Source organism: Lissotriton helveticus, chromosome 8 (assembly GCF_964261635.1).
Source record: "Lissotriton helveticus chromosome 8, aLisHel1.1, whole genome shotgun sequence".
In the NCBI taxonomy this organism is placed as follows: Eukaryota; Metazoa; Chordata; class Amphibia; order Caudata; family Salamandridae; genus Lissotriton; species Lissotriton helveticus.
In genome coordinates, this window is record NC_136069.1 from 1,038,177,666 (window position 1) to 1,038,191,329 (window position 13,664).

General features: G+C 43.4%; 1 protein-coding gene across 2 annotated transcripts in view; it reads right to left on the reverse strand.

Annotated features, from left to right (window-relative positions):
* The window catches only part of MAP3K15 (mitogen-activated protein kinase kinase kinase 15), a 1,227,172-nt gene that overhangs the window by 36,920 nt on the left and 1,176,588 nt on the right, over nucleotides 1-13,664 (reverse strand). For both annotated transcript variants that reach the window (XM_078657886.1, XM_078657885.1), the window contains one exon: nucleotides 7,678-7,790. In XM_078657886.1, the coding sequence (XP_078514012.1) occupies nucleotides 7,678-7,790 (113 nt within the window). The remainder of the gene's footprint in view (nucleotides 1-7,677; nucleotides 7,791-13,664) is intronic.

A 13,664-nucleotide genomic window follows, 5' to 3' on the forward strand; every position in this document is an offset into this window, starting at 1 on the left:
TTCTCCCCCCCAACTCTTTAAATAGCTGTAATGTTTATTGTGCAGTTACTTTACTGTACATTGTTCCAAAGGGCTCTAAAGCCCTAACTGTATGACTTGTGCTGTATAAATGTGATAATAAATAAAACAAAAGTAAAGGGGTAACATCCGCCTGCTTCAAGTGCATGGCCTTTCACAGAGAAGTACTCAAACTAAATTAACATTTCTACCTAAGCAGATACTTTCTCTCAATTGTGATCAATTTATAATGTTTTGACAATATACTTTTTATTAATAATAATAGATTGGATGCAAAATCTAATTCATATTGGGAAAGATGTCCATTTGCAATACATGTTTACATGTATTGAAACCTGGGTTTTATTATTCTGAAAAGAACGCCAGGCATTTTGTTGGAACGGATGAAACCCTGAGTTGATTTCTCCTTAACTGGCCTTGTGACATACATTTTGCCCACACATTTCAAAAATAGCCACTTAACCAACTGAGCTTTCGCACTATAAGAGAGGGCACCTCATCAAAACCAATAAATATGTAGGACATTCAAGTGAGCAGTGCTGACCAGTCTGTGTGCCGGTCACTTGACATTAGTAAGTCCAGTGGCATAGCTATCAGTAGTACAGCGGTTCAATAGGTTCTGAGGGAATGTGAGGGACTCACTGCACACTAATGATGGTTGTCTTTAACTAGTCATAGTGGCACTAGAATTGCTGATCTGCCTAGTTTTACTTGCGTGCATTGGGGTCCAGGGCACCCTTGCTGCACCACTGCCCTGTGCCCAGCATATCACTATGCAACCAGCTGTGATACAGTCTCAATGTGTGTAAGAAATCATGATTTGATATAGTGAAAAATGTAGGTCATGTGACAACAAACATTGGCAAAGCCAATAGGGCTTGCCTATATGAGATCTATTGTCATTGTCTTTGTCTATGTGGGGGTATTTGTAGAGCGCACTGCTACTACAAGGAGCGTCCTGGTGCTAGATGCAGAAGGGTAGCAGTGGGGGGAAAGGGGGGATTAAGGGCAGGTATAGAGCCAAATTTTCCGTTTTTTCCAGGACAGGTGTGTGAATTCAGTGTTTCTAAGGGGCAGTGGAACTTTATTCCAGAGGGATAGACCAAGGAAGGAGAGATCCTTACCCCCCATCCTGGCATTCTTAATATGGGGGTACTGACTAACAGAAGATTTGAGGAGCACAGATTTCTCAGTGGGGCATATAACGAAATCCTGTGTTTAAGATACCCAGGTCCCATCCCATAAGGGGCTTTCTGGGTCACAAGAAGAGTCTTAAAGATGACTGTTTTTTTCACTGGAAGCCAATGGAGACTCCTCAGGAGGTGAGACACATGCTCATTCTGGGGGAGCTCAAAGATAAGATGGTACGGGCTGCTGTATTCTGGACAAGCTGGAGCCTGTCCAGCAATAAAGTGAGCATGTCCAGATACAGACCATTCCCGTAATCAAGCTGGGATATAATCAGTGCTTGAATCATCTGTTGTCTGGCAATCACAGAGAGAAAAAACAACAATTTCTGAAAAAGTCGCAGAAGGGCAAAACAGGTGCCTACTGCAGAATGTACTTGGGGCGGAATAACAGCTGGTTATCAAATTTAAACCCCAAGTTTTTCACCACCAGATTGTTAGTAGTGGGGTGGGAGTGTTTGCTGGCCAGAGGGACTGCAGCTGTGTTTCTGCATCCGTGCCAAAGAAAAGTAGCTTTGTCTTTCCTGCATTGCATTTCAACTGATTCACAGCAAACCACCCGAATACAGCTGAAAGGCAGGTACTGATTAATTTGCCAGGGCAAGGCTCATTGTTCTTCCACGTAAACAGTAGCTGCGTGTCATCTGTATAGGACACAATTTTAGCCCTTAAAGATTCTACCATTGAGGCCAAAGGGGCGAGGTAGATATTAAACAAGGTCGGACTCAGGGCCTAACCCTGCGGGACACCAATCTTCAACATGTGAGATGTGGCTGAGTAAGGATGGCAACAGAACTCCTGCCCCCTCCCCTCGCAAAAAAATGCCATCCATTTCCAGCCCCGACCCCTGATGCCAACTGAGTGAAACCGAGAGAGGAGAATCCGGTGCGAGACCATATTGAAAGCAGCCGATAGGTCTAGCAGGACCAACAGCGCCCTCTCTCCTGCTTCCAGACCCAGCCGGATAGAGTCGACTACGTCCAGTAGAGCAGTTTCCGTACTGTGGTTGGGGCGAAAACGCGACTGGCTAGGGTGAAGTAGTTAGTTCTTTTCAAGAAACAATGATAACTGCTGGTTTACGTGTTTCTGTAGAAGTTTCGAGAAGGCAGGGAGGAGGTAGATAGGCCTATAATTAGCCGGGTCAGAGGGGTTTGCCTAGGCCATTTTGTAGCAACGGAATGACCTTTGCTTGTTTCCATTTGGTGAGAACAGTGGCTGATGAGAGGGAAGTATTCGATAGCTGACAAAAATGGAGGCAGGGTCCAGGGGAGCACCTGATTTAAGGAATTCTAGGGCACACAGAGAGTAATCCAAGGAGATTGGGTCAAAAGTGTGCAGGGAGTATACTTCCGTTTCGTGATCCGGTTCTTCCTGGTTATTGACCACCCCTAAAGCATCACCTGATGTATCATATCCCATTGTAGGTGATAGGCGGCTAGCCTGGATAGTTTCTAATTTTATTTGGAAAAATGAGGCGAGCATCTCACACCATTCCTTGCAAGGCAGTTTCTCATTGGATCTGACTTCTGGCGTAGAGAAGGATTTCACAATTTTGAAAATTTCTCTAAATGGATTTCTTGCCTTTAGAATGTTGGACTCAAAGTAGGCTTTTTTTGCTAGTTTAATTTCTTTATAGTATTTCCCTAGTACTACTTTAACGTCTGCTTTGGCTGCTGGACAGTAGTGTACTCTCCGTAGCCTCTCTTTGCATTTACATACTAATTTTTTTTTTTTAAGGGACATGGTAAACCAACGGCTAGGCACCTTTGACCGATGATGTTTGATGCTAATTCCTGGTGCCAGTGATTGGCAGACTCAATCCAGCCATTAACCAGGCCAGAATCCTCGTTGATCATGCCAGTCAGAGAGCGTTTCGCAACATCAAGCCTGTTGCTTAGTAAGTCCGATTTAATTTTGCAGAACGCCCTTACCGTACTGGGTAAGTTGCTTTCTTTGGAAGGGACGTTACTGAGTTTAGGCCATCTGAACCTGAGCATATAATGATCGGACCAGACCAAAGGAATAGGAGGATCAACTTCAAAAGGAATGGAAGTGAATATTTGGTCTAGCGTATGCCAGGGCAGGTGAGTAGGGGCCATAATAGTAGGCATAAGGCCCATGGCAGTTCAACTCTCCATGAGTTTTTGACTATCTTTTACATGGTCACAGTCCATATGTAGCTTGAAATCCCCCAGCAGGATGCAATGTCCATATCTAAGGGTCAGGGGGATTACCACTTCACAAAGTGAGGATACAATCCCTCCAGACGTGCCAGGAGGTCTGTATATGAGGCACCTGGATGTTAATTGTTTAGACGAGAGGGTGAGGGTGAACCCTACTATCACATGGAGCAGCAGAGTCAGAATGTAGCAATCCTTAAAGATAATGGCTAGCCCTCCACCCCTGTCCCCACTTCTGTCCTTTCATACAATTTTATATCCCTTTATGACTTTGTTGACCCGCCAGATCAACGCCGTCGCCTCCACTTCCTTCAACTCCCTCTACTTCCTCTGCAAGACCTTCAAGTGGATCCCCCCCAAATGCAGAATGACCATCGCCCACGCACTCATAACCAGCAGACTGGATGGCGGTAATACCGTCTACGCCAGAATCAACAAAACCCTGCTACACAAGCTCCAAACCATCCAGAACACCGCAGCCAGACTTGTCCTCGGAACCCAACGACATGAGTGCATGACCCAGCACCTACGAGACCTCCACTGGCTCCCAATCAAGAAGAGAGTAACCTTAAAGCTAGTCACCCACGCCTACAAATCCCTCCACAACATCAGATCCAAATACCTCAATGAAAGAGTTTCCTTCCATGTACCCAAAAGAAACATCTGCTCCGCTGACCTCGCCATGGCAGACACCCCCAAGCATCCGTAGAACCTGAGCAGGTGGAAGAGCTTTCTCCTATTTTGCAGCAAAGACCTTGAACAAGCTCCCGGTCCAAATCAGATGCTCCCCCACTCTGCACACCTTCAGGATGAGCCTCAAGACCTGGCTCTTCAACTGATCCAGAGCTGCATCCCCCCCAGCATCTTTAGACCCTCACAGGTGTGTAGCGTGCTTTAAATAACACCTGATTGATTGATTGATTGACTGCTGTCCAAATGTCGGGACCCAACGAGTCAGTGAGCCATTTCTCTGTTATGAACAGTGCGTCAAAGCCTTCCTTGCATAATAGGTTGTGTATGTCAATAGCATGCGTTGGGAAGGAGCGTGCATTAATCAAAGCTGCTTTAAGAGAAGGGAGCTGCTCAGAGTAGTGAAGGGAGGTAGGTTCATTACACGCCAGGCTAAAATTGCAAGAGGTGCATATGTTTCCTGGAGAACCTGGAGTGTCCAGGTTCAGCGGCACGCAACTACAGCGGCACGCAACTAAGAGTGGTAGCACGGGTTCGAAGTTGTGAAGAGCTGTAGGCACAACGGTGCATACCAGTTGGGCTGGTTTGGACATAGTGGCTGGCGCGGGACACCTCCGGGACCCTGAAGGGGACAGACAGGCTTGCCACTGGCGCACCGGCAGTGCACCAGCTGCGCGCGTCCGCGCAGTGACCCAGTTTAAATGCATCTAACTGGCCGGGAAGCTAGAGCACGCCCACTTTAAATGGCCACTCTAGCTGTCTCTGGTGGAAAAATGGCAGCAATCTACAAGCTACTCGTAGTGGCCAGCATTGTCAATGTTTTTTAGCTATGTTGCATAGCAGCTCGACCTCTGTGCAGCGTGGCTGAAAATAAAAATAAATAAAAGCGCTATGACGTGGCCAATGAGGACCACGTCATAATGCTTTCATTTTCTTTACTTTCATCTACATTGGACAGAGGCTGCACTACTGTGCGCCAAGGGTAAAAACATTGACAATTCCATTAGATCTCATATAGGTGAGACCTATTGGCTTTGCCAATGCTTGTTTAGTCATAAACGTATTTTTGAAGTGCTGATGTAGGCATCAGGCTATGACGCACTCCAAATGAAACCATATCCATGCAATAGATGAGACTGTGGAAATAGCTAGCATCAGTGATGAACAATGTAATGGGGGTTCCTGTGTTAGAGCAAGGAGTGCCTTAGCTTCAATAGTACTTCTCACCCTTTTTAACAATAGTGGATGTGCATCAGAAAGACAGATGCTTACAAGAGAGGGAGTGGGACATGTCTATCCACACTTTGTATGGTTTCTATTTGTGTTACATTGTAGAAGTCAAGAGTGTAATCTGTTACATATCTCCCATTTACAGGCCCCACTGGCCACTGTGTGCTCCCCGGGTCCTAGGAGAGATGCTGTTCACATGGAATGTGACAAACTACCATTGCTAGATAGGATGAGCCATGGATTGCAGCGCTGGGAAATGGGGTGAAAATGAAGAATAAAGACCATGAGAAGTTGAAAAATTCATAGTGGGAAAATAATTGATGACAGATTAATAATTAATCTGTCAAGAAGAGCCTTAACAGATGATGAACGGCATCAGTCAGTTGATCCTACTCAGACACAGTCTTTCAAGCTGTGACGTAAAAGAAAACAAAATACATTTTATAACATGGAGAGGATTAGATTAGATGATTGAGTTGATCCAGAACAGAGTTAAAAGGGTGATATTACTCTACAGGATATTGTACCACTAAGGGCTCTTGAACAGGAAATAGGAAACTACCTTTTCTAAGACTGTATGCATTGGTATATTGTAGCTAGAACTGAAATGAATGTTCAATCAGCAAATATATCTAGGAAATAAGGTGCAACGTTTTAGGAATAACCATAACACAAGAAAATATTTTAAAATTAAAACAAAGGATTGACTCTATATCCTCAAGAGTTACAGATATGTATATGTGCACTTATAAATGAATACAAATTGGGAGTAACAGTCGCCATCACCAAGTAAAAATAAGTGACCATATGCCCACAATACAAATTGGGAATACTACATAACTCATGGTTAAACATTGTGCTGAGGTGCATAGCACCAGTTTTATGGTTTAAAATTGTTTTATATTAAGGCAGCAAAAATTTTACATAGCACGGGACTGGTTGAATCTCTAAGGCAGGAAGAGTTTTGGGGCATATTATCGAGCGGCAGCGATAATTATCGCTGGCCGCTCTTAGCGTGAATATAATTATCGCCGGCTGTCGCTGGATTATATCCCAGAGATAGTGCGTTATTATCAACGGCTATCTCCAAAGTGATATAAAATCCAGCGACAGCTGCAAAATGTGCGATTATCGCTGGGAAACCAGCGATAATCACACAGCGATAGGCAAATCCTTGTAGATAGGGCAGGGTGGTCTCATCCTAATAATCCACCACCCATGGGCTATAATGGCTTATTAAGATTCAGAGCAGGCGTAATGAAACTTGCGATAAGCGCGGTTAGCGCTAATTTTATCGTCGCTACACAGGTTAGCAAACAGATTGATAATTGGAGAAATGTCTGCTACCGACATTTTCCATGTTATGTCTGTCAGTTATGCCCACTTTGCATATCATTAACGAGGCAAAGCTGGGCATTGAGGAAACGGGCGCGGAGGCATAGAAACACGCGCTAGCATGTCCTTACTGATAGTGCAATAAAATTATCGCTGCTTTTCGCCCGAAAACGGACACTAAAGCGTCGATAATTTTATCGTGGGGCCTTGATAATATGCCCCTACATTGGATAATCCAGTTAGACTCTAAAAACAACGGCACAGTTTCTGTCTCATTCATGCCAGTATAAAATGTGATTATATATGCATCACTTTTGAAGTTAGATATAAGAATTAGGTGGATATGTCCTGAAAAATAAGAAAATAGTTTCTGTAACAAATATATTGTATATAAAGATCGATTTTAATATTTCTTGAAAACCACAGCGGTGACATGTTGAAGTATGACTAACTAGAGGATTGTTTACACAAATTAAGAACATCAGTGGGTACATTTATTACCATTTACTGGGGATGTACAAGTACATTACATTTGGCAATCGGGTTTAGGACAATTTGACCACCTTTTAGGTAGAGAGCACCAGCAGGTTAACACTGTTTAGCAGTGGTAAAGTTCATAGAGTAGTAAAGCCAATAAAACAATTCCGGCAAAAACTGGAGGGGTGAAGGCAAAATGTTTGGGGAATACCGTGCCACGGATGTCAGGTCTACCAAGCACCAACATCATGAATACATTATATGCAAGGGGTGCACATTAACCTGAAAGTCTTGGTGAGGATTTGAGCCCTTTCCTCTACCAAGAATAGTGTATGGAGCATGTGTCCTAATGTTTCATTTTCAGGTGGTCTCACCCCCTGAACTATTAGAGTATTACTCCAAACACACTTTTGAATAGAGGTCTACACATAACTGCTTTACTTAAAAGATATATACACATTACATTAAAGTGAGTTCATTTGAAGTGATCCATGTTTTAATTAAATGCCTGTATAGTTTTAGTAATTAGATAGCACATAACACTTTAAAAACATTAGCACCTGCAGGTTTTAACTTCACTTGGAGAAGATGGAGGTCCTGATTCTTCTGCTCCAGAGCTTGTCGCAGTAGGTTGTGATAAGCTCTCTCTTTCAGCACAAGGTCTTCCAAAAGTCTATGAGTAAATTTAATAAAACAATAAATGTTAGTAAGATACATTACACAGGAAAAAATGAATCACCGTTGCTTCATCCTGGACAATTTAGAGTTTTCACACACCACAGAATAAAAAGCAGCTGCAGTCAGCTGCCATGAGCTGTCAGCACTTCAGTCAACTGTCCTTCAACTGTTTAACAAACCAAAAACATTTGTATTATTTAAACTGATTTTCTCAAGAGGGCTATATGTAATTCTGGGCAAAAAATATTCAAACTGGCATTGTTTATTTCTCTGCACCAGAACAGCTAGGCACCCACAGCTTTAGGGATATACACAGTCAGGGTGTCCCTGAGGGGACATTCATGTTGTTAATTTCTGTACGTATTTCTGTATTCTTCAAATCCCAGCACTCCCTGCATTACAGCAATGATATGTGGAGAGACACTGCCATGATACATACAATGCCAGGTGCACCTGTTCTCTCATTGTCCACCCCACAATAATGACACTACTCCTGCTTTCATCTGTACTACACTGATAGCTATTGCTTTCTAATCCATAAAGCTAGGAGCAATACCATCATCATTAGCAGCAAGACTTCTACACTTCCCCACAGCTGTTATCATAGACACCTATCTTTTAAAGTGTAAATGCAATTTTTAAGATTGCCTCTTTGTAAGACTAGGACATCGCAGCAGGCGCAGATGTTAGCTGTTGCTCTTCACAGTCATGTACTGTGACATCACACACAAAGACACTTTAAACCCACACACAGATAAAGACACCACAGCTGGCAACATTACTCTGGCTGAACTCATTGTCCCAACACACCCAACTATAGGGATAAATAGAAGGAAGAAGGCACCATATAAGTACATTTTTGTAAGCCCCAAGACATTACACAACTCCCTTCACAAATCCACACACACAAACGCCCAAGTAATAGTTGGACCAACAAATCTACAACAACACAAGAGACTAAAGACCTTTCACCTCATCAATGTACATGTAAACTCCACTGAGGCAGTAGACCTCATGCGCAAAAAATATATGAATCCATGCTTATCAACATACCTGGTAAACCCAAAAAGTATGAAGAGGGGAGAAATGCACCCCTATAAACCTCCATAAAACACAAAGACTTTTTTCAGCATCTCTTAGTTATACGCAAGCATTACAAAAGAGGCGGAAAAGCAGACACACTTCTCATAAACACAGAGAATGGAATTGCACCCCTGCTCCAAAATGAAATTGCTATACAGCACCTCCAGGTCATCAAGTCTCCTAAGACATTTGCAACACTCAAAGAAAGATGAGTAGCTTGATCCCTTAACCAAGGCACTCTTCACCTAACATTAAGATATAGGAAACAAAACTTGCACAGCAAGAGTGTCCTGAGTCTCTCAGATGGTTGCCAACCTGAAAGAAACACAAGTTGTCCAACCCTTGAACAAAAGAGCTACTAGCCCAACCAAGTTGCAAAAACATAAACAAGGACCTCTGAAAGCAGCATTTACCATGCTCAACAAATGACCCCAATCAGAAATTCTGCATCCAAATCCTCTAAGAAACAATTGATCCATGAGAAAAATCAAGATAAAGGTCAGAAACTACAGTGGAGCCAAACCTCCCACTCCAACTTCAAACAGTGTGCTCATTCCATCATGCACCACTGCACCTATATAGGATCTAATTATGGGCGAATTTTGAGAATTTGCGGTTTGCGAATTCGCGTGAATTTGCAAAAAAATCAGCGAATTCGCGGATTTCCCTGCGAAATCGTGGATTTTTTGGCAATTGCACTATACTCAACTGGAGTACTTTCTACTGGCTAATTAGTAAGTGCTAACTCGTTGGGTAAATGTATTGTGCTTTTCCTACACTACAGCTGCGTAAAGGCCCAGAAGAGTTGTCTCCAGTGACCCCGTGTGTCTGTAACTTTGCCACGCGCCCATAGGCGCCGAGGTCCCTTTTGAGTGAGCTGTCCATCACAGTGGGGGAAAGGGCGGGAAGAGGTTGCATAGCCTAGTGTGTGTGGGGCTGGGCTTCTGTGCGAGTTCACATGCCTCTTGTTTATAAAGGTCAGAGACAGATCAGCGCAGCAGATGAGGAGAAAGCAGTAAGTGCCAACTCGATGGGTAAATGAAATGTATCGTGCTTTTCCTACACTACAGCTGCGTAAAGGCCCAGAAGAGTTGTCTCCAGTGACCCCGTGTGTCTGTAACTTTGCCACCGCGCCCATAGGCGCCGAGGTCCCTCGAGTGAGCTGTCCATCACAGTGGGGGAAAGGGCGGGAAGAGGTTGCATAGCCTAGTGTGTGTGGGGCCGGGCTTCTGTGCGAGTTCACATGCCTCTTGTTTGTAAAGGTCAGAGACCGATCAGCGCAGCAGATGAGGAGAAAGCAGTAAGTGCTACCTCGTTGGGTAAATGAAATGCATCGTGCTTTTCCTACACTATAGCTGCATAAAGGCCCAGAAGAGTTGTCTCCAGTGACCCCGTGTGTCTGTAACTTTGCCACCGCGCCCATATGCGCCGAGGTCCCTCGAGTGAGCTCTCCATCACAGTGGGGGAAAGGGCGGGAAGAGGTTGCATGGACTAGTGTGTGTGGTGCCGGGCTTCTGTGCGAGTTCATATGCCTCTTGTTTATGAAGGTCAGAGACCGATCAGCGCAGCAGATGAGGAGAAAGCAGCCTCCTGGTCACTGGAAGTACAGGGGGATTGCGCTCGAGAAACTCGTGGATGCCTAGACCTCCATCACGGATTACAGCTATTTGTAGACGGTAGATTTGGGGAGAAAGCACACCTGCCTAGCATCGACCGTGCTCACTAGATTCTTGGGCTGATTATAAATGCGTTACTGAATTTGAACTTCAACTGGAGCACCTTCTTTATTTATATCTGTAAGTGCTTCCTGCTGAGGTTGAATTTTTGTGACAGGAGCCTCGTTGCCTAATTGTAACTATTCTCTGACCCTGCTTCGAGGGTCAGAGCAGGGTCAGAGAATAGTTGCAAGTAGGCAACGAGGCGCCGCTCAGGAAGCACTTACAGGGTTACAGCAGGTGCCCAAGTTGAAGTTAATTTCTTTGTAACCCTTTTGTAAATGGTTACAAAGAAATTAGCTTCAACTTGGGCACCTGCTGTAACCCTGTAAGTGCTTCCTGAACAAAATTCATACCGCTTACGGATTCGCGGATTTTGCCGCAATTTCGTGAGATTTGCGAATCTGGAAATTGCGGAAAATCCGCAAATTACGCTAGCGGAAGAATTTTCGGCCCATACTTAATAGGATCTGCACATTTAGACAACATCGACTGTGGGATTGGTGTCCAGACTGATTCCAGACAGCCTCATCGGGTTTGTTTGCCTGTATAACAGCTAGCTCACAGTACCACTGTAAACCCATCTTACCAAGGAGAGAATAGTTCTTGGCAACTATCGAACATGACAACCCTGTCCCATCAGGGATTGTGGAAACAGTACAGTACTTTTTGCTCAGCCATTCATGCTCACTTTGTCTCAGAGAGTTACACATAAAAAAAAGGTGGGGACGTTTTCAGTAAGTATTTATTGAACTAGCAACATTCTAGTGTAAAATAGGTATGCTGAAACAACAATAAGACAGAAACAGATATAAATGATTATAAGCACCAACAGAATAAATGGATGGTAGATTTCTAGAGCCAAGAACCTCCTAGGCTGAAGCCAATCCCATTACCTGAAGTGAGAGACTGTGGGACCCCGTCTTGGTCTCGAGATGACCACCCCATGAGTGTCAGACCAACAGAGCTGGAGTTTCTGCTTGTAGGAACCTCAGCATCTCGCGTCAGTGTTTCAGCATTTCTCCTCTGCCTGCCTCAGCAAAGATATGGTTTATATATACCCAAAAGGTACCCTTAGAGGATTCTACTTTGCTGTGTCATGTTGGTTGAAGATGACCGAAGGGATGACCCTTATACATAGTTATTATGCAGAAGATGGTAATCCTGCTGTGATTCTGAGAATCCTCATGCATAATTAGTGAGACTAGTTTCCGGTCCAGTCTTTCCTGGACCGGAAACACGCATCCTGGGACCGATTTCTGGCTAATCAGCCGTCATCAGCCAGGTTAGCTTGAATCCAGTGGCAAAGTGAGCAAGGGACCTATGTCTGGGCATACCCTGCCACCTTAGGGCGAACAAAGCAAAACCAAAGGGTATGATGGACGGAGTGCTGAACATTGCAAGCACTCACCCCAGTCAACTGAACTGGGTTTAATCCATCATCATTCTTTAGCTCACTCCACCACCCCAGTTCAAACATGGCCATATGCAAATCAGTCTGACCCTGTGCCTCATGGGAACAGTCCAGCCCGAACTGCCAAGCCATGTCTTCCCTGGACCGGAAATAAGCATCCTGGGACCGGTTTCTGGATCATCAAATTACAAAACAGCGATTCAACTCTACACAAACGAAGGGCACTTCAATTACATTGATAATAGATTACAGTAAAGAAGGCTCCAATATTGTAAGAATTTTTAAGAGACACTGGCATCTAGTCAAAAAAGTTCCTGATATAGGAAATATAGTTGGTGACAAACCAGAAGTGGCCAATAAGAAAGCAACTTCCTTGAAAGACATGTTAGAGAGCAGTCAATACTCGAAGACATCAAAGAGGAACTGGCTTGGTCATTCGCACAAAGTATTTGTCAGAAAACGGATCTTGGAACATATAAGAGATGTACAAACAAAACACATAAGGAATGCTGTGGGAAAACTTCAATTGTACTATCATGACAACAACTGTAAAATTTTGAGATACTATGGAATGGACATGGTAATAAAACATGAAAGAGGAAGAGGACAGTCAAAAAGCTCAGACAACTGGAATCACGTTCAATCATAAGATTCAGAACTAAACAAAGCATGGGACTCTATGTTGGGGAATTAATTGTACGTTTAATCAATACCTTAATGATGATCTATCAATGGAATCCAATCAGTTATCAAGACAACAGCCATCAAGACTAATTGGAACTTTGGCCACTGAGGCCCTGATTGCCATTTATAAGATAATCAATTAAAGAATGGAAGATGCCCCACTTGCGAGAATTTTAAAAAAATTAGAAGATCATGAAGTATGACATAACTTGATGTGTTAGGTATATCAATTGGGCATCATCAATCTCATCAATCAACAGATATCACTTAAAATAACTGAGTGGCAGGTGAAGGAATGCTTAAATCTATTGAGATACTTCGATTTTACTGTATTCAATTTATTTTATTTTATTCACTTTATTACTTATTGGTATTTGGTGTCACTACAACTCTCACAATTCTACATTAAAGACAACATGGGAGAATATGTATGTAAAGAACACAAAGTAAGGACTCACTACTATGAAAAAGACTGAGAAGGTTGCTATACGTAGGTGAAGATGTAAAGAAGCCCTGGAGTGCGGCGATTATTTGTTTTGAATGTGTGCGTATTACCTACTGGCAGTCGCCAATTGGTAGTTAAAGTTAGGACCAAAGTTTCCGTAGGAAAAGCATTTATTGTTTTACCAATAACTTTGTTGCAGCTTGATGAATCTCCACAACATTTTCTCAAAATGACCCCTTTTTGGTTCAGCTGCTGTGTTGATCCATCAAGCGGGACGAGAAAAAAGGGGGGACCTAAAACACTTTTTCCCCATGTTATGTCTATGGGGTTTTTAATTTTTTGAACACGACTACAGTCTGAACTGATGAGCAAAATTACACCAAATTTGGCAGAAAGCTAGATGTTGGTCCAGGAGGTGTGCTTTTTGTGATTTCGTGTAAATCTGTTTTGTAGATATGCACATTTTTAAAGAATGGGAAACTGGGGACGCAAGTCTTTGCAGTGGACTTGCGGATCCTACCAAAATTT